This window comes from Hydra vulgaris, chromosome 11 (assembly GCF_038396675.1).
Source record: "Hydra vulgaris chromosome 11, alternate assembly HydraT2T_AEP".
Classification (NCBI taxonomy): Eukaryota; Metazoa; Cnidaria; class Hydrozoa; order Anthoathecata; family Hydridae; genus Hydra; species Hydra vulgaris.
Genome location: NC_088930.1, coordinates 28,997,921 through 29,025,649, shown reverse-complemented (window position 1 = coordinate 29,025,649; position 27,729 = coordinate 28,997,921). Strand labels below are relative to the sequence as shown.

At 26.4% G+C, this 27,729-nt stretch overlaps 1 protein-coding gene across 1 annotated transcript; it reads right to left on the bottom strand.

Annotated features, from left to right (window-relative positions):
- Window positions 1-27,471, bottom strand: LOC100212258 (male-specific lethal 1 homolog). Its single transcript, XM_065810700.1, has 8 exons — window positions 27,158-27,471; window positions 26,333-26,421; window positions 22,638-22,876; window positions 16,439-16,494; window positions 16,265-16,332; window positions 10,375-10,493; window positions 8,751-8,823; window positions 1-353 (listed from the first exon to the last, which is right to left on the bottom strand). Exons 1-8 carry the CDS (start codon window positions 27,425-27,427, stop codon window positions 251-253), a joined length of 1,017 nt encoding a protein of 338 aa, XP_065666772.1. The 5' UTR covers window positions 27,428-27,471; the 3' UTR covers window positions 1-250.
- Window positions 27,472-27,729: the final 258 nt, after the last annotated feature.

Here is a 27,729-nt window from a genome sequence, read left to right as displayed (position 1 = left end):
TTTGATTCAAGTCATGTGTTTAGTGTTCACTGTAACGATATGATTAAAAAAAATCGTATATATAAATAAAATATGCAACTTACTACACATAATAGAATGCTTACTAAACACCTTACACACACCTTGCTCTAAAGTCAGGCAAAATATGAACACATTTCAAAGACATAAATACAAGACTTGTATATATATGTATATATATAAAAACGCTAAATTTATATTTCAGTAATAATTTCATAATTGGTTAATGTCTTTAGACAAGAAAGGATTTCTTTTTTTTCTTCATCAATTTTTCTTTAGCTTCTCTCAATTGAACTTCACGCTTTGCAATACTAAACCATGGAAGCTGCATCTCACTAAAAATTTATTATTAAACTTTTATTTTTAAACCGTTGAAACAAAAAATTGATAAAATCGTAACAGTTGTAATCGTAACAGTTGTAATCGTAACAGTTGTAATCGTAACAGTTGTCAAGAGTTATTTGTTTAATGCATTTTTGTATGCATAAAAAAAGAAAATATGCCTGTAAAACTATATTTATATTTTTTATCTTTAAATTAATCAAATATTTTGTTTTCATTTCAAATAAAGTAACCAACAATTATGACATGAGGTGAGAAAGGAAAATTTCGACAAATTAAATAAACTACATCAAAAGTGGAAAGAACTTTTGTTACTTATGACAAAAATTCGGAAGTAGACTTGTTTAGTTTCAATAGCTGCATACGTTTTGCAAAATCAAACATAAGTAAATTTTATTTTTTAACCCTTAGAAAATAAAAACAAAACTTAATTATTTTTAATCGTATTTTATTTAATTGTTATAAGACATTTAAAACATTTTATTTTATGCGTTCTTACCTTCCTTTAAGGAATACTTCATGGAACAGATAACAAGATTTTCATGTTTCTTTTAGTAATAGAAGAGTTTTTGTTATTAAGGCCGTTGAATGATGGTACCATTGATACTTTAACCTCTCTAGGATAAGGTATCAATGGCCAAGACCCAGACCCATCATTTAATACAGTTTAAGGGTGGATTTATATAGACCCGCCCCGGTATCGCCAAATACCAAATCTTTTCAGCGACCTAAAAAGATTGAACTGCCAAATGTCTATACGCCTAACTATTTTCTTATCAAGTGTCTTCTACATACAATAAAGTTTTTTTTTGTATAAAAAAAAAAAAAAGCAATAAAAAAAATATTTTTGATAATTTATATAGTTTTACTAACTTATAGCAATTTAATGTTATTTATTAATAAATGATAATTCCTAATAAGTATTATATTATCAATCTTTAAGTTTTTTCAAGTAATTATCAGGTATTCTTTCTTTAAACCTTTGTACAATATATGATCTGACTTGTTACTAATTGTTTTTTGACTAGGAACAAACATTGAAGTTTAGCTTCGTCTAGATTTTACAAATCTAAAAAATATAAAACCCAACTCCGTTTGCTTACAGTTTTGACGTTTCTAAAAATATACTCAGATCAGCTGGGACTGAGTCGGGGTCCGACTCTTTGACTGTGCTAGACATTATAATTATGATTAAATAGTTAAAAATCTTTCTTACTTAACGCTAGTCAGCCAGGAAACTTGTTTACTCTGAAACAAAGTTTTATAAAGTTCCGTTATAATTCTAGAATGGTTTAAAAAGTTCTAAACGGTTCTAGAAAGTTTCACAGAACTCCACAAAATTGAGGAGCTAAGTAAAAAAATGGTACATGCCGCAAGAGTGTGTTTTGTCAGGAAATAGTATGAACATTTTACGTTATTCCTGATATAGCTTATATAGTTTCTGATGTTTAATTGTATATGGCTCTTGATTTTTTTCTCCTGGTGTTTCGTCTGGTTTCTGATGTTTCATAGTCCTTAGTGTATTGTAATGGTTCCTGGTATTTTATTTAGTTCCTGGTGTTTTAGGTTAAGTCATGTCAGAATCATTGTGATCAAGCTGCTGTTGGTAACATGTAATCCAGTACAGCTGACCACATATCCTGTTGCAAGACGCGCTTTTTAGGCTAAGACTAGGAGAAAAATTTTTTGACTTGAAGGCTCTCATGCCTTGAGACTCTTGGTTGAATAAAGACTTTGGGTTGTATAGTATTGAAACAACTGTCTAGCATATTGCTTAAGGTACCAAATACTCTTTCTATTTGAGTCAAGTTCCTTTTTATAATATAAATCATGATTATATTACCTATAAATTTAAAACTTATATTACCACAAAATTGTTTCAACCTACTATTTACAAATATTCATAGCCTTCAAAGTTACTTTTTATCTGTAAAATCTTACCTTTTTCAAAAATTGCCAAAACTACATCCCTTTGTAACACTAATTTAAATTGAGCTGAATTTTAGTGCTGACTCTGATAGTTAAATATTTGGCCTGGGCATATACTTACGCATTAATTTACCAATAATGAGTGATGATAAGTTGTTTGATAAAACAGAAATTTTAATATCTTATTAAAAAAAGATAAAACTACAAGAAGATTTTTCTAAAATAAAGTTTTTACTTTCAAATAAAAATCGGTTACATATATGAAAAAAGTCCATCATCTGCAATCATTATCTCCATCATCTCCAATAGATCTCAATATTGCTTTGACACCTTTCATAAGCAAATGTGAAAAATTCAAATCAACTTTTTTAGTTTGAATTTGCCAACCTTCCTAATAAACCTTTTGAGCCAAATGCCACCAAAAGTTCTAACTCAGTTGTGCTTGAGACATATTTGACGGATTGGATTATTTATGCTTATATATAATTAACATGTTTGTCCATCCAATTTAGAGAATCTTTAGTCGCATTCATTCTTGCGAATGAATAAAAACAACATTCAAAAGATTCATCAACATAGATGTATTGATTGCACCAAGTACAAAACAATGGCTCAGACCATTGTTAGGTATAGCAACCCACATTATCAACTTTTTTGAAAATTTCTTTTTTCTGCAAAGCCAACATTAGCTGGGCATGTTTCCTTGATGTCTGTGTCTAGAATTTCCGAGCATGTTATCACATGCTTGGAAATAATATCTTTCTTCATCGATGATCAGAAGTGATTTCATGTTATAGAGCTGATTAATGTATTTTTTGCTCCCTTTTTTTTTGCATTGAATATTCATATTTTTAATTGAACAGTTGTCAATTGATTTCCACTGAATTTAATGCCCAATTTTCTATGACTTATCCCTTTTCAGTTGTCACCAAGTCTTGCTTGGCTTTCTTTCTCTAGTTGAAGAGTGTTGGACAACAAGAACTCTTTTTATCAGAAAATAAATGACCAGTTTTTTTAAGTTACAAAAAAAGGTATTTCGTACAATGCTTTTATTTTTGAAATGATTTATTCACTTTTTTTTTATGTAATGAATTAAAAAAAACTTTTTTAAGACGTTTTTCAAAAAAACTCTCGTTCTGCTGCATTTAACCTCAATTTTAATAAATTTATTTAAATAATAAAATAAAGATTTCATAGATTTTGTATGCATATGGGAACCACCTGATTGTTTAATTAGCTAAAAAAATTAAATTAAAATTATTTAATAACTTATGCATCACCCGTTTTGTTATGAAGTTAGGTTTGAATCCTTTGACTATTCTTTTATGCTGATGATGCTTTTATGTTGATGATGCTTCTATGTTGATGACGCTTCTATGTTGATAATGATTCTATGTTGATGATGCTTTTGTTTAGCATCCGACAATATTTTAGTTATAGTTTGATCTTTCTTTATAACTGCAGTATTAAAAGGCATTCAAAACACATTTGAAAGATTATACTTGGTTAATCAAACATTTTTTTTAACAAAAAAAGTTTGATTAACCAAGTATAATATAAAAGTATTATGATTATATATATATATATATATATATATATATATATATATATATATATATATATATATATATATATATATATATATATATATATATATATATATATATATATATATATATGTATATATACATATATATATATATATATATCAATTTACATTAATAAATTAGCCAAAATTAACATTAATTTTAAGAATATATAAATATATTATGAATATTTGAATATTGTACATATTAACAGTATTGTATTGAAAAATAATTTTTCCCTAATCTCAGAAAAAAATAACTAACAAGAAGGAATAAAAACTACCATGCCTACCTCAATTCAGGAGATTATAAAAACAGCACAATTCTTAAAGAGATGAAAGACATCAGCCCAAAGACCATCTCAATAAAAACCATGAAAATAAAACCAGCATCAAAGCCTGAGGAGATGTAAAAAAAGAGGTTTTAGTGATACTAAAAGATGATATAAACTTTATAAAGGAGAACAAGAAGAAACTAAAAACAAGCTAGTGTCAAAGAAAAGAGACAAGAAGTAAAGACAGTTGCATGAAAAAAAAGTTTTTTGATAATGTTTTGCTAACGGTAAAAATTTTTGATTATGGTAAAAATTTAGCATTAGAGCAAACAGGGCTAGTGGTACTAGATTTAACCATTCAGTGCAATGGATATTAAGGTCACCAATAACAACAAAATTAGCCTAGAGATAATAAGAAAATTCAAATCAGAAAAAAAAATCAAAATAAGTGCAGTATTGAAAAGATAAAGAATAAAAAGAAAAGTCATAGAGTGAAGCAACAGCCCTCTTTTTTTTTAATTTGATTTATAACTGAGTAAAAGCACATAAAAGAATAGTCAATAGATTCCTAATTTTACAACAAACAGGTGAATTAGTACATAAGTATACACCCAGGCCAACTGCATGACTATTGAAGTCTTTGCAAATAAAAGAATAGTCAATAGATTCAAACCTAATTTTACAACAAACAGGTGAATTAGTACATAAGTATACACCCAGGCCAACTGCATGACTATTGAAGTCTTTGCAAATAAAAGAATAGTCAATAGATTCAAACCTAATTTTACAACAAACAGGTGAATTAGTACATAAGTATACACCCAGGCCAACTGCATGACTATTGAAGTCTTTGCAAATCATAGAATAATAGTTTAAAAGTAAGATCCAAAGAAAAATTTACTGAAATGAAATCAATCTCACAAAAAACTAGCACTTGTAAAGAATAGACTTTAACTATTTGGCGTTAATAATAGACTTTGTAAAAAATAGACTTTAAATATTTGGCGGTAATAATGCATTTTTTGTTTTGAATTTTGAAGTGTATATATATTGAATGTGGAAATGTTTATTTTTGTTTTTTTAATTTTTAATTTAATATTTTTTAAACATGTCTCATTGTCTAATATTGCATAACCGTTAGCACAATTATTAAAGCAGTTTAAACAGCAAAATTTGTTTATCTTTCTAAGTACTTTATTCATTAATTAATAGAGAGCATTACTTAATCATAGATAGTTCGTAACACCCTAAACTATAAGGGTGCACCAATAAATCGCTTACCGATGCATCGACCATTTAGCCAATGCATCAGCATCGGCTGATGCTAACTGTTTTGAAATATCAGTTTTTCATGTTTCTATATTGTATGCGAAATATTATTATTCCATAAATGAAAATGCACGTTTAAGCCTAAGTAAACCTTTTTTATCAAAAGTTTACTAAGGCTTATACGTAAATTTAGGCTTATACAAGGAGGGGCGCCAAAAGCATATTTTGGTCTTTGAGCTAACTTCCAGACATGAAGCAAACTCCAAACATTTATATGCTTATACCTAATACGTGTACACAAAATAAATGTGAGAGTAGAAAAACAACTAAAAAAAAGTAATCCTCAATTTTTATTTCGAACCAAGTAATAATTTTAATACAATAATATAAGAAAATCAAACATAAAGTAAAAAAAATTAATTGTTCCTGTGGAAATCTAATAAAATTTCGAACTTTTGCTTTAGTCGTACCCATAAGCTTGCGCACAGAATAAGAATCAAAACTACTTAATGCTTTTTTAAATTATATTTAATATCTTTAATGTTTCTGCAAAGCTTTTTGTTTTTTTCATTTTTCTTTTAATAATAGCCCAGTACTTTTCAACTCTCAATTCTGGGCAGTTTGGAGGATTTTCTGTTTTAGGCACAAATTTCACATTATTCTTTTTATACTATTCCATAGCTAGTTTACAATAATGAATTGAAGCTAAATCAGGCCAGAACACAGGTCTGTTATTGTGTGATTTAATGAGAGGTAAAAGGCGTTTTTGTAAACATTCTTCAACATATATTTGACCAGAAAGTGTGGACTGAGAAATATAAGGTGCTGATTTTTTGCCACAATTGCAAATAGCTTGCCAAATCAAAGCTTTTTCAGCGAACTTGTCATGTTTTGTGTATTTAAATTTCTTATCTGCTTTTTTCTTTTTCTGCTTTTTCTCTATATTTGGCAGTATAATAAAAAGTACCAGGAATTTGTTGATGATCGTACTTGATATAAGTTTTATCGCCTTCAATAATACAGAAATTTTTAGAAATAAAATTGTCATACAACTTTCTGTCGCGGGTTCTTGCACTTTTTTGTTGAGTTTCAGAACGGTTGGGCACTTTTTGTACTTTGAAAGAATGAAAACCATGTTTGTTTCTAACTTTTGCAACTAAACTATGAGAAAACCATATATTTTTGCGCGTTTCCTTAGTGAAAGACTTGGATTATTCTTAAAACTGTTAACCAGTTTTCTAACTAGTTTTATATCTTTAAAACCTTCCTTTCTTCCACCACCAGATTTGCGTTTGATCGATTTTGTTTGAGAAAAACGTTGAATAACACGACAAGTTGTAGCTACTATAATGATTTTGTAAAAAATCATAATTTTTTCTCTTACGTCTTCTTCTTTTGTCATTTTTAAAACTAATTTCAAGTTAAATCCGAAAACTAACATATTTTTTTGAAACCACAACACGTTGTAAACAAAATACAAAACAATTAAAAAGATTTTAATACAACCACTGAAAAAAAATGACGTGCTTATTATTTCACATTTATTTTGTGATGAAATAGTTTTTGTGCTATTTTTAACTTGACTTATATTCATTGATAAATTTTAAGTTTTATAGTATTATCTCTCAGCGTTCAAAAATTATGACAATCTAAAACTTGCAACTCCCTCAAATTGACAGGGGTTTAAATTTTATATGGTCATAATTTTTGAACACTAAAATATTTTAATATGAAATTTAAAATTTATCGATGAATATAAGTCTAGTTGAAAATAGTACAAAAAATACTTCATCAACTTGTTGCTCTCACGTTTGGGGTAGGGGGCCAAAATTTTAAGGCTTTTTTGTTCCCAAGCTCCAATCATCGCAATTTTTTGCAAAGCATCCTTATTTGACATGAGTATAAACATATTAATGTTTGGAGGTTGCTCCTTATCTGTAAGTTAGCTATCTCAACGACCAAAAAATGCTTTTATCGCCCCTGTATACAAGTAAACCGTTTTTGATCAGGAGCTGATTAAAAATGAATCTTTAGTGACTTTTATTAAAGTAGGAAAGCAATTACACGACTTATGGATCTAAACTGTACAAAGAGAAAAGTTTAAAACCAAGAAATGTAAATGTAATGTAAAATGTTAAAAAATTTCTTATTTTCGAAAATTTACAAATTGCTTTGAACATTTATTTTCACCTATAGCAAAATAGTCTATTAGACTTTTGGTTGCTCATTGTTGATTTATTTCTTATCTAACTTTATTTCTAAGTTTAATTCCTAGAATATAGTTACAAATTTATATATATATATATATATATATATATATATATATATATATATATATATATATATATATATATATATATATATATATATATATATATATATATATATATATATATATATAGGAAATCACTTTTACTACAGAAGCTGGAATGATATGAATGTCAAGCAATAATTCAACCTGTTTGTCGACTATATCAGGTTGGATGTGATTAGTGGAATCAAGAGATGAGAATGATAAAAAGTTCTTAGCAATTCAGCTTTGTCTTTTGGTGAGGAACAAAATCTGAACCATGCAAGAGAGGAGGAATATCAGATTTACCCTTATTAAAGACACTGTTAATGTTTCTCCAGAAGTCTCATGCCAGCCTGAATCAACGAAGTTACAAAGGCAGCACATTCGTCAGAAGACAAAAGAATTCTACCCAAGGGCCATCACAGAGAAAATCAGATCAGAGAAAATCAGATCAGTATTTGTTGACCAATACTACCTGGTGATCATGGTTTGATCTCTCACAGAGAGATCAAACCATGATCACCAGGTAGTATTGGTCAACAAATCACAACAACATCATTGTTGCCATTTTCATTATTAATGAGAGTAATAAAAGAGTATAGAACAACAAATATTTTATACCATTTTTCAAAATTTTATATTTTACATCGTTTTTACATATTTTAATTTATCAAACCTTTACCTAAAAATCTGTTTTATATTGACAAGTTAAAAACATATAAGTTTATTTAAGAATATTATATTTTAAATATCAAGCTATTTATAAGAATGTTTGATACTTGATCACATGTACTAAAATTACTTTATAATATTTAAATTCATGATTTTTATCATATTAATCTGTATACTTTACAAACCAACTCTTCAAAATTCTATTAATAAAACAAAGCCAATTGTTAAAAAATATTCTTCAAAATATTCTTTTATAGACTTGGCATACTATCAAATTTATGAAGGAGAACATAACAAAATCAATTATTTATATTAAAATTTTCTTTTTTACAAAATTTCTTTTATTATGAGAATCCTAATATCTTACCATTTCTTCATCACTGGTATGTGGTTTCCCAAAACACAAACTGGAATAATGTTTGAGACTTCAAGTACCATAGCTAATGTTGTAAAAAAAAAAAGCTTGATTATTATAATTAAATCCAATTTTTATTAATAACTTTTTATGTTTTTATTTTAAATTCATCAATATATTTTATTAGTGATTTATTTTATTTTTTAGCCTTTACATTTGACAATATAAATATGTAGTAAAAAAAAAATTGCTTTACTTTGCTCTTGCGTTTCAATTACTGTTACCCCTTTAAAATAAACTATATTTATAATCAGTGTTGTCACTTACTGTTACCCCTTTAAAATAAACTATATTTATAATCAGTGTTTCAATTACTGTTACCCCTTTAAAATAAACTATATTTATAATCAGTGTTTCAATTACTGTTACCCCTTTAAAATAAACTATATTTATAATCAGTGTTTCAATTACTGTTACCCTTTTAAAATAAACTATATTTATAATCAGTGTTGTCAATTACTGTTACCCCTTTAAAATAAACTATATTTATAATCAGTGTTTCAATTACTGTTACCCCTTTAAAATAAACTATATTTATAATCAGTGTTTCAATTACTGTTACCCCTTTAAAATAAACTATATTTATAATCAGTGTTTCAATTACTGTTACCCCTTTAAAATAAACTATATTTATAATCAGTGTTGTCAATTACTGTTACCCCTTTAAAATAAACTATATTTATAATCAGTGTTTCAATTACTGTTACCCCTTTAAAATAAACTATATTTATAATCAGTGTTTCAATTACTGTTACCCCTTTAAAATAAACTATATTTATAATCAGTGTTTCAATTACTGTTACCCCTTTAAAATAAACTATATTTATAATCAGTGTTGTCAAGTGGCATTTTTAAATTTCAGTTTTAACAAATGTTATCATTAACAACTTTTGTTTAATTGTGCATAAAATAACTGTTTGGCAACACTGTTTATAATGAGCTAAAAACAGCTATTTTCTCCATATATTTATAGAAAACTACAACTTAATGTGAAAAAAAATGTGCGCATAAAAGGTATAAAACACAAGCTAAATTCAGAAAAAATGAACAGAAAAGTTTAAAAAGAAACTTTTAGGCTAATATTTAAAATTATTGTATTTGTCTAATGTTAAGGAAATAATTGAATGGCATGTTTTAATTTGTTTTTATTCTGAAGTTATTTTACAACTCAAAATTGAATCAACTAATTTGAATAAAGTAATGTTACATGTTGTTAACATGAATGTTAACAGTTATGAATAAATCAATAACAAACAAGGTTCAATAAAAAAAGCAAACAAGGATTATATTAAATTTAATGCAATATTTTTCAATAATCTAAACATTGCAATTAAAATACTCTCATTTTTAAGTCAAATCAGGTTAGTAAGATATAGTAATTTTTAAGTCAAGTCAAGTAAGTAAGACATAGTAATGACTATTCAGTTAGGTAAGAATATAGTAATGTTTAGGTCAAGTCAAGTAGGTAATCTATAATACTTTTAAGGTCAAGTCAAATAGGTTATTAGAATTTTTACCTAAAGCAAGTTAGTAAGATATAGTAATTTTAAAATTGTTAAATAAGTATCAATAATACCATTTTCTGGATTTCGAAATAAACTTTCAAATATGATTGGACTTTTGTCTTCTCTTTCATTATATTTCCGTGTAAGAAGTTGATGCTGACGCTGTTGACGCATGTGTTGTACATCCCATCTACACACACACACACATATATATATATATATAAAAAATATATATACATATATATATATATATATATATATATATATATATATATATATACACAGGGTGTTTGCCAGGAATATATATATATATATATATATATATATATATATATATATATATATATATATATATATATATATATATATATATATTATTTATATATATAATTAAATTTTAGAAAAAACAACTTTTAATGGAACTTAAAGTTTCATGCCTATCGGCAATCATCAGCCATGAAGTACCTTCATGGCTGATGAAACTTTAAATTCCATTAAAAGTTGTTTTTTCTAAAATTTAATTATAAAACGCTCTGTTTCTTAAATATTGAGCACTTTACAACAATCAAGAGTTTAGTATTTTTAATACTAAATCATACAACAGCAATATATATATATATATATATATATATATATATATATATATATATATATATATATATATATATATATATATATATATATATATATATATATGTATATATATATATATATATATATATATATATATATATGTATATATATATATATATATATATATATATATATATATATATATATATATATATATATATATATATATATATATATATATATATATATATGTATATATGTATATATATATATATATATATATATATATATATATATATATATATATATATATATATATATTTATATATATATATATATATACGGGGTGTTCGGGATAAATTTGACATATTTATAAATAATTATATTTTTCTGCAGATTAGAGGATAAAACACATATTACTCATCATTTAAAGTTAAGACCCCTCTTTATTCATATACAAGATGTCAGAGAAGATGGATGACTGGAACCCACCTGAATCATGGAAGAGAATCACTTGCATCATGATGATTTGTGCCGGCTATCAAAATGAGGATATTATGACTGCTGCCCAATGCTCCCTGAACACAGTAAAAACAATCAGGCATGAACTAGAGACTTACAATAGTGATATTGAATACGAGGCTGTAACAAGAAGAAAGATCCATAACAGAGGATCTGATTGCGTTTGTACAGCAGAATTCCTCAAAGATCTTCTGGAAAAGGTGTTGAAGAACTCTGGCATTGGAATTCAGGCTTTGTCACATGAAATGAATGTTTCATCTCCTACTATGAAACTTGCAATCAATGAAGACCTTCGCTACTACTCATACAAGTGCTGCAAATGTCATTTGCTCAAAGAAGACCCATGAAAATCGTTTAAGCGAAGAAATGACTGAGCAAAGTGAAATATCCTGTTTTTATGTATTAAAAATACATAAAAACAGAAATACTGAATCCATGATTCAGTATTTCTGATAAAAAAAAACTTTTGCCAGGAATAAAAACACAACATGCAGAACAACAGATAGCTTGCATACAGTCCAAAGGACATTCTTTATGTAATGCAAACTAAATTTCTCCAAACTGTGATGGTTTTGGATGTGTGTCCTCTGAGGGTGATGTAATGCCTCTGCATTTTTCAGAGAGGGCCTCAGGTTGAATTCAGATGGCTACGTGGAGTTGCTAAAGACTGTAGTGAAGCCCTGGATAACAAGGGTAGCCAATGGTAGGCCATATGTAAGGCAGCAGAATTCAGCCCCTTGCCACACCTCTGGGAAAAGTCAAATATGGTTATCTGAAAATTTTTACGACTTCACCAGTCCAAATGTTTGGTCTCCAGCAGCAGCTTGTTCCAGGTTCCGAAGCAGGATTGAAGCTGTGATTGATGCTAATGGTGGTTATTTTGAGTGAAACTTGTTGATAGTATTGTAATTTCTGTTTTTGTAATTTTTTTTTTCAATTCACAAAATTTAGTAATTACAAACAAGATTTCCTTTTTCCTTACATATTATTATATATATATATATATATATATATATATATATATATATATATATATGTGTGTATATATATATATCTATATATACAGTACCTACTCAAATTATTAGACTCAAAAAAAAAATTCAAAATTTTGTTACTTTTTTGGATTTTCTTTGTTAGGTAGGGGTTATTGCTGTTTACTTTTTATTATTTATATGTAATATAACTTCCTGTCATTCATTTTTTGTTTTAGATTAAAAACATTTATGAAATATATACACTTTTTAACAATATTTTCAACTTTATAAAAGGTATGGTAAATTTTAAAAATATAAAATTAAAAACATTCAGTTATTTTTATCTTTCATAACTCAAATTATATGTCTTTATATGTTCAAATTATATGTCTAAATTATTGTCGACTGTCTTAAAAACTCAAATAATGAAATTTCAGTTGTTTTTAAGTGTTTTTTTAAAGAATCCCTGTCATATAATAACTTATTAAATGTTGTTGTGGTTTTAAGATTAATAATGGGTAGAGCTAGTGATGTTTCCCCACGTAAATTAGCTAAAGTAGCTGTTCTTCTGCAAGAAACAAATCACAGTCAAAGAAATATTGCCAAAATTGTCAAAGTCTCACAGGCTACAGTTAGAAGAATAAATTCTAAACTCAAAATGGGGGTCAAATTAGAAGCACAGCGAACAGGCTGCTGTGGCCGAAAAAGAATAACAAGTGCTAGAGATGATAGAAAGATCAAAAAAGTTATTGAGCAAAATCGTAAGATGCCAGCAATAAAACTGAAAAGCGTTTTGAAAGACCAAGGAATCAACATTTCACTTGGATCTTTAAGAAGGCGAAGTTACGAGTTAGGATTCAAGTGCAGAAAGCCACTGAAGAAACCAAAACTTACCACTGCGATGATTAAAAAACGTCTTGCTTGGGCTAAAAAACACTCTTCTTTTTCTCAGGATGACTGGAATAAGGTAGATTTTCTATTTATTCTCTCCTGAAACTTAAACAAACAATATTTTATTATTACAAGTTTTCAAAAGACGCTTTTGCGTTAATATCTTACCCCAATTGATTTTACTAATACTTTAAATATTATTAAACATCAATAATTATTGCTATATTCAGGTTGTATTCAGCGATGAATCTACCTTTCAAACTTTAGAAGACAAAGCCACATTTGTCCGCCGTAGACCACGAGAACAACACAAGCCAGAATGTATCGTAAACAAGGTAAAGCACCCAGCATCCATAATGGTTTGGTCATGCATATCAAGCAGGGGTACCGGTCAACTTTACATTGTACAAGGGACAATGAAGCAAGATCAGTACAAGACTGTCCTACAGACCACCCTGATTCAACAGATACGAGAGTGGTTTCCTAATGGTGAAAAAATAGTTTTTATGCAAGATGGTGCTCCTTGCCATACTGCAAAATCCATAAAGACATTTCTTGCTAATGAGAGTATTGAGCTTCTTGATTGGCCTGGAAATTCTCCAGATATGAATCCTATTGAAAATCTGTGGGAGCTAGTAAAACGTAAAATCAGTGCGGAAATAATAACGAGTAAACAGAAGCTTACAGAACAACTGATTGATGTATGGGTTCGAGATCCAGAAGTTAAAGCATTGACCTCAAAGTGCATAAATAGTATGCCAAGGCGTGTCAAAGCTCTTATAGAGTCAAAAGGGCTCACAACCAAGTATTAAGTTTCTTAATATGCTTTGTATGTAATAATATATAGATTATATAACAAAAAAATTAAGTTGCGATTGCTTGTATTGCATTTTAGACACACAAAAAAGACAAAAAGCTAAAAATTGAGCTTGAGTCTAATAATATGAGTAGGTACTGTATATCTATATATCTGTATATATATATATACATATATATATACATATATATATATATATATATATATATATATATATATATATATATATATATATATATATATATATATATATATATATATATATATATATATATATATATATATATATATATATATATATATATATATATATATATATATATATATATATACAGGGTGGATACAATAAGTTTTATACCTCATCAAAATTATTGAAAAACAAAGTATTTTTTTCTATAACATGCCAAGGAGGTACTAAAGTAGGAATATATTTTTTACAGCGTTTTTGCTGTATTGGGAATATTTTATTTATTAAAATATTGGGAATTTTTATTGATTTTGTCGCTTTATTTCAATAAAAAAAAAAGGTCTTTGAATTTTGGGATTTTTCAATCCATTGGAAATTCTGCAGTATACGCGTTGTCATCGGCCTGGCTAACACCCTGATATATATATATATATAAATATATATATATATAAATATATAAAAATATATATATATATATATATACATATATATATATATATATATATATATATATATATATATATATATATATATATATAAAACTAATATAAAAAGGATATTGTCTAAGGATATCTCCACTTAATTATATTTTCATAACAGGTATACAGCAGTAATTTATTTTGATTATATTTCTGTAAAAATTTTGATGCAAAGAAATACGTAAGTCAATTAAATTCAAGAAAAAATTTCCTAAAAAATTTTGCCTGAAGAATTGAATGATAATTCATGTTCAATAGTCAGTAACTATTTAAAAAAAATTAGTGGTTGAATTTATACAGGATCTACAACAAATAATGTTGTCAAATTAATGAGGTGCTTTTAAAGGTGAGATGGGTGGCAGTACTAAGTTGGTGACATTAACTTAAATATCCTGGTATTAAGGTGTGGTATATAAATATATATAATTTTTGCATTAAACCTTAAGGTATGGTAAAAGCAACTTATCAGTAAAACTTTATCAGCTTAAACAGCAAAGTAAAACTTTATCAGCTTAAACAGCAAAGTAAAACTTTATCAGCTTAAACAGCAAAGTAAAACTTTATCAGCTTAAACAGCAAAGTAAAACTTTATCAGCTTAAACAGCAAAGTAAAACTTTATCAGCTTAAACAGCAAAGTAAAACTTTATCAGCTTAAACAGCAAAGTAAAACTTTATCAGCTTAAACAGCAAAGTAAAACTTAGATATAAAACCCTTAATTAAATTATGAGTAAGAGTTGGAAACGCTTGCAATCTTTGGATGGTAACCTTTTGGTGGTAATAAAAATACTTAGTTCTTATCTACAAACAGATTAATCTCACCTTAGAATAAATTTTTTAGATTAAAAATGAATTACATTAAAAAATAACTATTAAAAACTTGAGTAACTCTTTACATTAAAAAATAACTATTATAAACTTGAATAACTCTTTACATTTAAAAAAATTACTTTTTTGTCATTAAAAATGATCTTATCTCATATAAAAATTTACTTTTAAAAGTTCTAAAAGATTTAAAAGTTTTAAAAGAGAACAATTACTTAGGAAAAGATTTTTGAATCTTCAACAATTTAACTTATTGTTACTTATAAAAATTTAAAAATTTCAAGATAATTTTTAAACTTTTATCAGTGCTACTGATAAAAATTTAAAAATTATCTTGACATTTGTTAAAAACAAGTTGCACCCATATATATTAAAAAAATTTAAAAACTAATTAAAATTTTTTTGTTAAAAACAAGTTTATTTTCAATAAAACCAAAATTATTTTTTTTAATTTTTGAAAAATAATATAAACAAAAAAAAAATATAATAGTAAAAAAAAAAATTAAATTAATTTGCAGATAGTAGATGAAAAGAAAATACAGTGATGTATTTAAAAAAAACAAAAAACTTGAAGGTATTTTTATTATGATTTTATTTATACAGCAAAAAAACCATATAAAACTGATCAAATATGAAATCAATAGTTAATAGAAATATTTACTTTAATTGTTAAAAAATACAACTACTTATTTACCTTTTTCTTTTGATTTCGTCAGTTTCTGGTTTTGCGTGTCGTTTTGTGAATGCATCATCACTAATATCCTAAGTCAAACATAGAAGGTAAAAAAAAGTGTTCGATTATTATTATAATTTTTCATCTTGTCTTGAAGTGCTTATTTAAAATTTTACAGAACAATAAGTTTTATACCTCATCAAGATTATTGAAAAACAAATTTTTTTTTTCTATAACATGCCAAGGAGGTACTAAAGTAAACATGCATATAAACTAAATTTATTTTATGTCATGCATATAAACTAAACTTATGTTATGTCATTCATATAAACTAAATCTATATATAATGTACATATACCTAAATATTTTTCCATGGTCCCAAAAAAATTGTAACTATTTGCGTTGCTGTTGTTGAAAATTAACGCTTTTCAAAATTAGTTTTTGATATTTACTTTGTAACTTTGTACTGTTTGCATTCAAAGTAATTTAAAAAAAAGTTCTTTCAAAGACAAAATATCTACCAAGTTAGATTAGTTTTTATAGTCACTCTGACCCTATGCTGATCTAATAATATTATTGCATTATGCAAGATTGTTGTTGTATATAACCTTATGAAATATTAGTTTTAAAAATCACTCTGAAACTATGACAATATTTATACTGCAGTTATAAAAACATAATAAAAACGTAATAAATAAAAATTGAATAAGTTTTTAATTCTCTAAGAAAGCAAAAAGTTAAAGTATCATTTTTATTTTACTATTTTGCAATAATGCATGCGTACGCATGTGTGTATGTGTGTGTATGTGTGTGTGTGTGTGTGTGTGTGTGTGTGTGTGTGTGTGTGTGTGTGTGTGTGTGTGTGTGTGTGTGTGTGTGTGTAAAGTATCATTTTTATTTTACTATTTTGCAATAATGCATGCGTACGCATGTGTGTATGTGTGTGTATGTGTGTGTGTGTCTGTGTGTGTGCATGTGTGTATATCAGTAAATAAAATATATTTTCTCTTAGAAAAAAATAAGAAATAATGATTATGCTTGTCCATGATTCTTTGTTTAAATGCTTCTTTGTAAAGGTATGTGTGTATTATATAAAACAAAAAAAGAAAGAAAAAAATATTTATATAAACTATATACAAATTTTTGTCAGTATTTTATTTTGTTATTGTGAATAAAATGTCTTGAATCCAAACACTTTTTGTCACTAATTCTGGAATCAAAGTGAAGCATGCTCGACGAGTCTTTGATTTCATTTGCTTCCAAATGTTTTCTATTGGGTTTAGATCTGAGCTGTTGCTGGACCACTCCAACACATTAACTCCTTTTCTCAAAAACCATGCTTATTTATGCCAAAACATATTGAAATGGTAGTTAAGAACAAAGGGCAGATAACTAAATATTATATAAATTTTAAAAATTAACATCTGTTGCTTTGTTACCTCTTAAATCTTGAATTAAAAAAAAACAAAACAAAAAGTCAGATGTGTTCAAAATTTCTGTGCTAGCTGTATTTCGTGGCCACCTGATTTTTTTGGAAAAACAGGCTAGAAAAAAATGATATTTAAAAATAAAATTTCTATGACATTTATTTTAATCTATACTTATTTAATTATTTTACTTACTATCAAAATAACTAAAATGATAAATTTTATTTTAAATTTATTCATTATAAATAATTGTAAATAATTAAAAACGATCAGTTTTTTTTTTAAAAAAAAAATCAATTTTTCAAATTTAGATAATCAAAAATTTTAAATGTTTCCTAAATTGACCTTAATAACATTTGAATGTACATAAATTGACCTAAATAACTTTTGTTATGTATATAATGCAAATTATTTAATAAATCATAATAATTTATTGTAAGTTTTTTTAACAATATTTAACAATGTGCATTAGAAACACTGCCTGCCTCTCTCTCTTTATTGAGGATTTGTTAATAAAGGGAACTTTAATGGAACCCTTTATGTTATTTCTAAGCATTTAGGTAATTTTTAATATGGCAATTGATAATGACTGTGTTTACTAATTTATTTTATTTAAGTTGCTAACTAATTTATGATTTAAATATTCAAAGTGTTTAAACTGCAATTTTCCCTTTGGTTAATTTTAATAAATAAAATCCTTTGAGCACAAATAACTAATTGGATAAATTTTACTTATTAAATAAGTTGTGGTGTCACTTGGCAGTGTTTAGTGTGAAGCAGTGTTTCTGTTTTATAGTTTTAATTTGTTGTCTAATCTTTTTTAATTATTTTGGAAACACAAAAATTTCTGTTAATATTTAGCATAATTTATTGCGTACAAATATCTTTATGCACTAATTTAGCTATTGTTGCAATTATGATGTTTACTGTTGATAGACAGTTTTATTTTTCTGTTGTCAAATCATTAAAAATGATTATTAGGTAGTTTCTAGGACAGCTCAGGTCAGGTTTAGGATCATTACAACCACCATGCTACTGGTAATTGAATTTAATGGTCATACTCTTTGCAAAGAATTTCTAGTTAAACAGGTCAACCCATTGTTCGACATTCAAATTACTATTGCTTCTTTGCTAAAGTCATTTCTCAATTAAACTCTACTACAGCTTGTGTTTTACACCTATGAATCCCTATCATAGTCATACAATAGTCCAGAACTCTCTTCAATTCTCTCTAAACTATTCAATAAGTGCATAACTGAATTTTGTTTTCCTGCCTGCTAAAAAGTAATATCTGTAGTTCAAATGTTTAAAAACTCTGGAGAACACTCTGACCCTTCTTGGATTATCATACACTACTGACCTCACATAGAAACCACTCCATTGCAAAGTTAGCATCTAATAAAGTTGCTCTCCTTATCATGCTTGCCATTTTCCTATTCCTGATTCTCTACCATCTATAAATATCTTAATCATCCATGTATGGAATACTGTAATCATATTTTGTCTGGTTCTCCTAATGGTGTTCTTTTTCTTCTAGACGAGGTTCAAAAATGTATTGTAAATGTAGTTGGACCTGCCAAGCTTGAGCCACTTTCCCATCACTGTAAGGTTGCATCTCTTTTCTACAAATATTATCATGGTCGCTGCTCAAATGAGCTATTATTTCTAGTTCCATAAACTTAAACTCATTTTAGCTGGTCATTTAGCAAAATCGCATCCTTTTACTGTATCTGTCCCTTCATGCTCTAAAATATTTAGAGCCTAAATCTAAAAAACTAAAAAATCTAAAAAACTAAGGCTAAAAGTGAGCAGAACTAAAAAGATTGTATAAAGATAAACTTGTATTTTATTTTTAAGAGTGCATAACATCATAAGTTCACATGCTAAGCAAAATTGATAATATTTTGTTTTTATTGTTAATTAAAATGTTGTCATTCTGGATCTGTTGGTAAAAAAAACTTTTTGACGCATGGTTTGACTTATAAAAGACCCAAAAAAGAGCCAATAAAAAAAAATTTTTTCCGGAAAAAAAGAGAATTTGAATCAAAATTTTTTTTTTAGTGTTTTCTTTTTGTCTTTTGGGAATTGCATTACAAAACTTTTTTTTTTTAATCCTTGTGAATTTATGAAAAAATATAAGAAAAAGTAATTTTTGGGCAGCTACTATCAAGGATCGCTAGAAATTTAAGAAAAATTCTAAAATTGTTGGCAATGGTGCTAGAAAAAAATTACGATGTAGTTTTTACATTAAAAATTTTAGCTTTTATTTTATAGCCAAAACACAGTAAAATTAAACTTTTTGATTTTTTTGTTCTATGAGGATTGCTTTACCAAAAAAAATATTTGAATTTCAATACATTTTTGGAAGAAATACATGGAAGAGTAATTTTTGGATATGGTTTGCCTCGTGGCAATGAGTGACTGCTAGAAATTTCCAAAAAACTCAAAATAGCCTTAAAATGAGAGGAAAAGGTGCCAGCAAAATAGGTTGAAGCACTTTTTTAATAAAATAATATAGCTTTTATCTTAAGGCCGAATAAAACTGTAAAACTTCATAAATCTAAACTGTAAATCTAATAAAACACAGCACTAGCTTCAATTCAAATTAATTAGATTACTTTTAAATCTAAAGTAGTTTTTCTATGTTATCTCCATATTTAAAATATTTTTTTTATTACATGTTCATAACTCATCTCTGCTTTATAAAAATTGTTTCATGTCATAAAATGTTCTTATTTATTTTTAAATTTAATTTTAAAAATGAAATCAAGTTTTACAGTTTTTAGGCCTTTAAACAAAAACTATAATATTTTATTAAAAAGAAAAGTCACTGATAGCCACGAGGCAAACCATATCAAAAAACTACTTTTCTGTATATTTCTTCCAAAAATGTATAAAAATTAAAAAATAATTTTTTGGTAGACAATAAGATTAAGTTCAAAGTTTAGAGAGAGACTATTTAATTGAAAATAATGAAACGTGTTTGTTCAAAAATAAAATACCTGGTCGCAAATGGTACAATTTATGAGTCAATGGCACTCAGAACTAAGCAAAAGAACAGCTACAAACATCGCATCTTTGAGAGCAGTCATGCATACCAGAAATTATTGCCAATTATTTTGATGTTTTGAAAAAACATTTTGATTTAGTAAAAATAGATTTGAGTAAAGCCATGCATTTGTAGGAATTGTGATGATACTGGTTTTAATGGTAACAAAGGCGATGCGAAAGTAATTACCAGAAGAGATGCAAAGAGTCCACTAGTATTAACTGAAAATACGAAAAAAAATAAGCTACACTGTTCTTAATTGGGTTAATGCTGATGGATTCCTTCTAATGCCTTTTGTTGTTTACAAATCAAAGAATCGACTCTATGATGATTGGATTAAAAGAGGTCCACCAAACACACTTTACACAATATCACCATCAGGTTGGATGGAAAGTAATCAATTTTTGCAGTGGCTCCATGAAATGTTTATTGCTCACATTCAAAAAATTGTCAACATATTCTACTTTTGGATGGCCACAGGATGCACGTGTCATTAAGTGTAAATAAAACAATATAACACTCATTTTCATTCCCGCCCATTTATCTCACATTTTGCAGCCTCTTGATATTGGTGTATTTTGCAATGTCAAAGATGTTTGGCGTGATATTTTACAAAAATTTTATGCTGAAAGTGGTTTTAGCAACTTGTCAAAAAAAATTTTACAAAATCTCCCAACACAGTTGTGTAGAAGCACAAAACCTTGACAAACACAAACCTTAATTTTGCCTGCAACTCTAACCTAAATCCAAATTTAAATTTAACTTCTCAAAAAGAATTGGCGACTTGTGTAAAAATCAGTTTTGAAAGTGCTCTTTTGAAGCAATTTCGATTCCAAAATGCTTATTAGCATCCTGCAAAAAAAAAGCCAGAAATTTCATAACAGTGGCTGGTCAAGCTTTTACAGAAAAAGTTAAACCAGTTAAGAGTAGAAGACGATGCAAAGCTATTAAAACAAACATATGTTCAAATTGCTGAATTGGAAACTTCTGCCAAGAAAGCCAAAATAAAGTACAAAAAGTGCCCAAAGATTTTTGAAAATGAAAAGCCAGAGATACAAGTTTTATGGAAAACTTGAGAAAAATCAAGTTGCAGTTCGTGGATTTGTGAACCTTTCTCCCAAAAAGATATATAAAAGGCAAAGAATTCTTTTGCACAAAAAGTTGCAGAACCTAGTTTATAAATTTTTTAGTTTTATTTCAAGATCAAGCTTGCTCATGTCTTTTTATTTATTTATTTCTAGTTTTTTCTGTTTGTATTATCATTATGTGTATATTTTAACATTAAAAATAAAAAAATTGAATTTATAAATTTATCTATGTTTTTTTCGTCTAATTTGGAACTGTCCACTTTTAGGGACAACTTTCCGAAAAGAGGACACTTTTTTAAAAAAATAAAATCTTATTTTCCATAGAAACTTAATTTTTTTTTTTTTTTACACTGCAGAATTGCTCTAATAAACAACTATATTTCAGAAAAAAAAAATCCTACAAATTCTTAATATTAAAAAAAAAATTTAACTTTTTGTGAAGAGTTTCCGGTTTTTTTACAGTTTTTTTTGCCATAAAATAAAAACTAAAATTTTTTATGTAAAATCATTTGAAACTTTTTTGCTGGCACCATTCCCAAGATTTTAAGCCTAATTTGAAATTTTTATAAATTTCTAGAGATCCCTGATAGGTGAGCTGCTATTTTGCACTGTTTATTGTACAGTCTGCACTGTAGAATTAGTGTTAAAATTATAAAATACATTTTGATAAAACTGAACTTGTCATTTTGTTGTCATTTGGAATATCTATACCAAGGTAGGATAAGTGTAGCAATAAAACTAGACATGAATAAAATTTTATTTTCAAATTCAGATAAAATTAAAATTATAATTTTTTTGTTGTTGCTGACTAGTGTACTAAAAATTGATACCTGATATTTTTTTGTCGATTTCTTCTGCTTTTATATTGATTGTATTGTTAGATGTTATCAGTTTATTTAAAGGATAATCTAGGTATGCTCTATTAGTGTTCATGTATGAACGAAACTTAAACTTTTTACTATTCCTAGATGTCACAGTAACAACAGCATTTGAAAAACTTTTTGAACCACTTCTATTAAAATCTTTTGAACCAATTCTATTGAGATCTTTTTGGCCAGTAATTAATGGTCTAAATAAAGTTGTTTAATAATTAAATTTGTAAAGAAAAGTGCAAAAAAATAAAAATCATTACTACCGCAATATTATTTCTAAGAACATAAAAACCACTACTACTGCAATATTATTTCTAAAAACAAAAAACCACTACTACTGCAATATTATTTCTAAGAACAAAAACCGCCACTACTACAACCAACTAATATAACTACTAGACTTTTTAAATATGTTTTCAAAGATATACAAAATAAGTTTATAAGATTGATTGCACATTTATGTGTATGAATTTATGTTGTTAACCGAAAGGTTTTGTAAATTTCCAGAAAAGAAAAACTTTCAGAATTTGATAACAAAAAAATCTTTCAAGGATATTGATAACAACAAAATAATTTTTTTTTGTATCAAATTAAACAAAACATTTAAAATTGTTGATGTTCATTTTGCATGTTCTCATTCTGAAATATAGCTTTTTGCAAGTTTAATTTTAAAATAAACTTATTTTGCTACATACGAATTTAGTGTTTTTAGAGGTAGCATTTACGAAATGAGCGCTTTGCTAAACAACATTTTGAAGTCCAATATGAAAATGGAAAGAATTGTAAAAATTACATATCTTATGTACCAAATGTTTCTAATTAAATGCTATTTTCAGAATCCCGAAATATTATCAGTATAAAACGCTTTGAGACAGTAATAAAAAATAAAAAGTCAAAATAAATTCTTTTGCAACAGTAAGTTTTGGAAAAGTTACATTTGAAGAAAAACTTATGAAACACGTCATAATAGATGTATTTAACTATTTTTATAAATATATAACTATGTAATTAAGTGTTATTTATTAATATTTATAAGTGTCAATGCATATGCAAAATTTTATAAATAAATAACAATTTCATAATATATACTTCTGAAATGTCATTTAACAAACAAGAATTAAAGAAAGAGAATTTAAAGCATCTAAATCATATGTATGGAATCATGTAGATGCGCTTAAAATGATTCATAAACTTTTAATCTGTCAAGATTGCAAAAAAATATAAACATATCCTGAAAAAAATACTTGCTGAATTGGAAACTTCTGCCAAGAAAGCCAAAATAAAGTACAAAAAGTGCCCAAAGATTTTTGAAAATGAAAAGCCAGAGATACAAGTTTTATGGAAAACTTGAGAAAAATCAAGTTGCAGTTCGTGGATTTGTGAACCTTTCTCCCAAAAAGATATATAAAAGGCAAAGAATTCTTTTGCACAAAAAGTTGCAGAACCTAGTTTATAAATTTTTTAGTTTTATTTCAAGATCAAGCTTGCTCATGTCTTTTTATTTATTTATTTCTAGTTTTTTCTGTTTGTATTATCATTATGTGTATATTTTAACATTAAAAATAAAAAAATTGAATTTATAAATTTATCTATGTTTTTTTCGTCTAATTTGGAACTGTCCACTTTTAGGGACAACTTTCCGAAAAGAGGACACTTTTTTAAAAAAATAAAATCTTATTTTCCATAGAAACTTAATTTTTTTTTTTTTTACACTGCAGAATTGCTCTAATAAACAACTATATTTCAGAAAAAAAAAATCCTACAAATTCTTAATATTAAAAAAAAAATTTAACTTTTTGTGAAGAGTTTCCGGTTTTTTTACAGTTTTTTTTGCCATAAAATAAAAACTAAAATTTTTTATGTAAAATCATTTGAAACTTTTTTGCTGGCACCATTCCCAAGATTTTAAGCCTAATTTGAAATTTTTATAAATTTCTAGAGATCCCTGATAGGTGAGCTGCTATTTTGCACTGTTTATTGTACAGTCTGCACTGTAGAATTAGTGTTAAAATTATAAAATACATTTTGATAAAACTGAACTTGTCATTTTGTTGTCATTTGGAATATCTATACCAAGGTAGGATAAGTGTAGCAATAAAACTAGACATGAATAAAATTTTATTTTCAAATTCAGATAAAATTAAAATTTTTGAATCCCTTCTTACCAATCGTAGCAAAAGTTGTCCTCAATAGATAGCCCTATTCGCTAACAATACTAGTATTTATTCTTATCTTGATAAGAAGCCAACGCTCTCTTATTGCTTGAAGGGGGCATTTGAGCTTGAAAAGGATCTTACTTCTGCTACAGCATGGGGTTCTTAGTGGTTGGTGAACTTTAACTCAGATAAAACTCAATTTTTTCAGCTAATTGTTATTGCAACAATCTAGATCTATATTTATGAAAGGTAATATACTCAATAAGTCATCTACCCTTTGTCTTCTAGGATTAACTCTTCCTGTTCCTGTGACTGTTCCTAAGTGCTCCAAAAATTTTTTTCTGTCTTTTTTCTTTGACTATTTTTTCTTTGGAGTTTGCTTCCTTTATCTTGTTTACTCAATTCATCTAACTTGCAATCTTTTAAGCTGTTTATTAATCATTATCTTGCTTTATAATCTTCATTTTTCCTTTCCAATAACTTCCAACTCTAAAAGTGGTTGTTTGCAGCTTTGTTGGAAGTGAAGATGTTTATATATATATGTATATATATATATATATATATATATATATATATATATATATATATATATATATATATATATATATATATATATATATATATATATATATGCACACAGAAATACTATTGATATATCTATGGATGATCAAAAATTCAACAACATTATTTTTTATTAAATAATAAATAATAGCATTTTATTTTTGTTTTGAGTAACAGTTTATAAATGTTTTCGAGTCTTTTCTGAAAGTGCATGTTTCGAAATGCTCTTTTTGTAAGGGACTGTTGCAAAAGTCTACTTTTGAAATGAATTGTTTTGCAATTTTCATTTCACAAGTCGTTATTATGAAATTTAATTTTTTTATTTTTTATGTAACGCATTATGGAAGGAGAATTTTCTCAAATGTAAATTCTGTAATAGCAGTTTGAAATACGGTAAATAAAGATGCAAAATTTTTGCAAGACTTGTATTTCGGCAAAAAACCATAGTATGAACACACTTGTAAATTAATTTGTATCAACAAAAAAAAGCTTTGTTGTTATAGTATCTCTGATAAATAGAATTTTCTGCTGGACTGAAAAAATGGGAACTTTGTAAATTGTTAAATTCAGTTAATTAAAAACATAGGGTTTGTAAATAAACTTTTTTTTTCTTTCTTTTCACTAATGAAATATTTTAAATATTTAAAAATATTTTACTACCCTATTTGAAAAATATGTCTACCTTACTTGAAAGATTAATACTACAGAAACAGATCTTTAATTTAATCTTAAATTTTTAATCTGAAAAAAATATGAATTTAAATTTTTATTTTTTAAAATTCAATTATACAATTAAAGATGAGCATTATTTAAAATTAACACACCACTATCAATATTTCTATATTTAGTAAGAAAAATTGACTACTTTTAACTTCAGTTGACAAGTTTTAGGATAGTGAGAGTTTTTTCTAAAAAAATTAAAAAACAAAAATTTACTTTTTTGATACTGAAGTACCTTCACTTTCAATTGTGTGTCTTTTTTGTATAGCAAGTCGCCTCTCCATTCTTCTAAGACGGGCTTCAAGCTAAATTTTATATTCAAAATTATTGAATTGGAAATAAAAGAAATACATTAATAAAGTAATTACAAAATTTATTTCCTAAGTTATAAAGTTTAACTTGTTACCATGACAATAATATTAAATTTGAAATTTCTATATTATTACTGACATAATATTTTTTACAATTTAGTACATAAAGGTAAAAAAAATTACTTATGTAATAACAATAATAATAATTACTAATGTGAACAAAGGTACTATCTTCAATCAAAGGTACTATCTTTAATCAAAGGTACTATCTTCAATCAAAGGTACTATCTTCAATCAAAGGTACTATCTTCAATCAAAGGTACTATCTTCAATCAAAGGTACTACCTTCAATCAAAGGTACTATCTTCAATCAAAGGTACTATCTTCAATCAAAGGTACTACCTTCAATCAAAGGTACTATCTTCAATCAAAGGTACTATCTTCAATTAAAGGTACTATCTTCAAGCATTTTAATTTGAATTCATAAAAAATGGTTTAATAAATCAAACTAATAAACCAAATCGAAAAAACTCAAAATTTTGCTTAAAAATTTACAACTTGAAAAAAAACTCTCCAATCATCTCAAATGGCAATCAAATGGCAATCTGATCATATTCCATAATACCAAAAACTTTTACAGTAATATTTATCATAAAATCATATACCTGAATATGATTTTTTTTGTTTGTTTGCAACTTTTATGAGAAAGCAGTAAATAAATAAAAAATACTTGATCTTTTTCTCCTTGAAGAGCAATAATTTGTTTGTCTTTTTGAGTTATTTTTGATTGCTGGTGTTCAATCAGGTCAAGCTGCAGAAGTAATAAATCCTTCAATTGGTTGTCAATAACAAACCCAGATTTAGGTTTTTTATCAACTTGTTCGTTTTGGTTATTAGAGATATTAGCAGAATAATCAGGTCCTCTATTTATAGGCTGTATGTCAGCAAAATTGTTTTCTTTCTGGATATTTCCTTCAATTTCCATTTGAAAGGCAACCATTATGTGTAGTATTAATTTTTCAGCTGAAAAAATTACATTTTTATATACAACAAGAACAAACAACAATTAAAAGTAACAAATACTTGAAAAATAAATTTAACTATACGTAATTAGGTATAATTATAATTTTGATATAATCATAAACAAACATGTATAATTATATGTAATTATAAATATATTATAACATATTATAAATATAATTATAAAAAAATAGATTCAATTATATGTAACTATATAAAATGTAATATATGTCTTTTTATATAATATGCTTTTTGTATGTGTATGTATGTATGTATGTATGT

Bases quoted from the DNA above. Each gene is read 5' to 3' on its own strand.
- LOC100212258 (XM_065810700.1), bottom strand. From the start codon at position 27,427: ATGGTTGCCTTTCAAATGGAAATTGAAGGAAATATCCAGAAAGAAAAC. The intron at 16,333-16,438 runs GTATAAAACTTA...TGTTTGACTTAG, and splicing joins TTTTCAATAATCTTGATGAG to GATATTAGTGATGATGCATT. The intron at 354-8,750 runs GTAAGATATTAG...ATAAATTTTTAG, and splicing joins ATACCAGTGATGAAGAAATG to TGAGATGCAGCTTCCATGGT.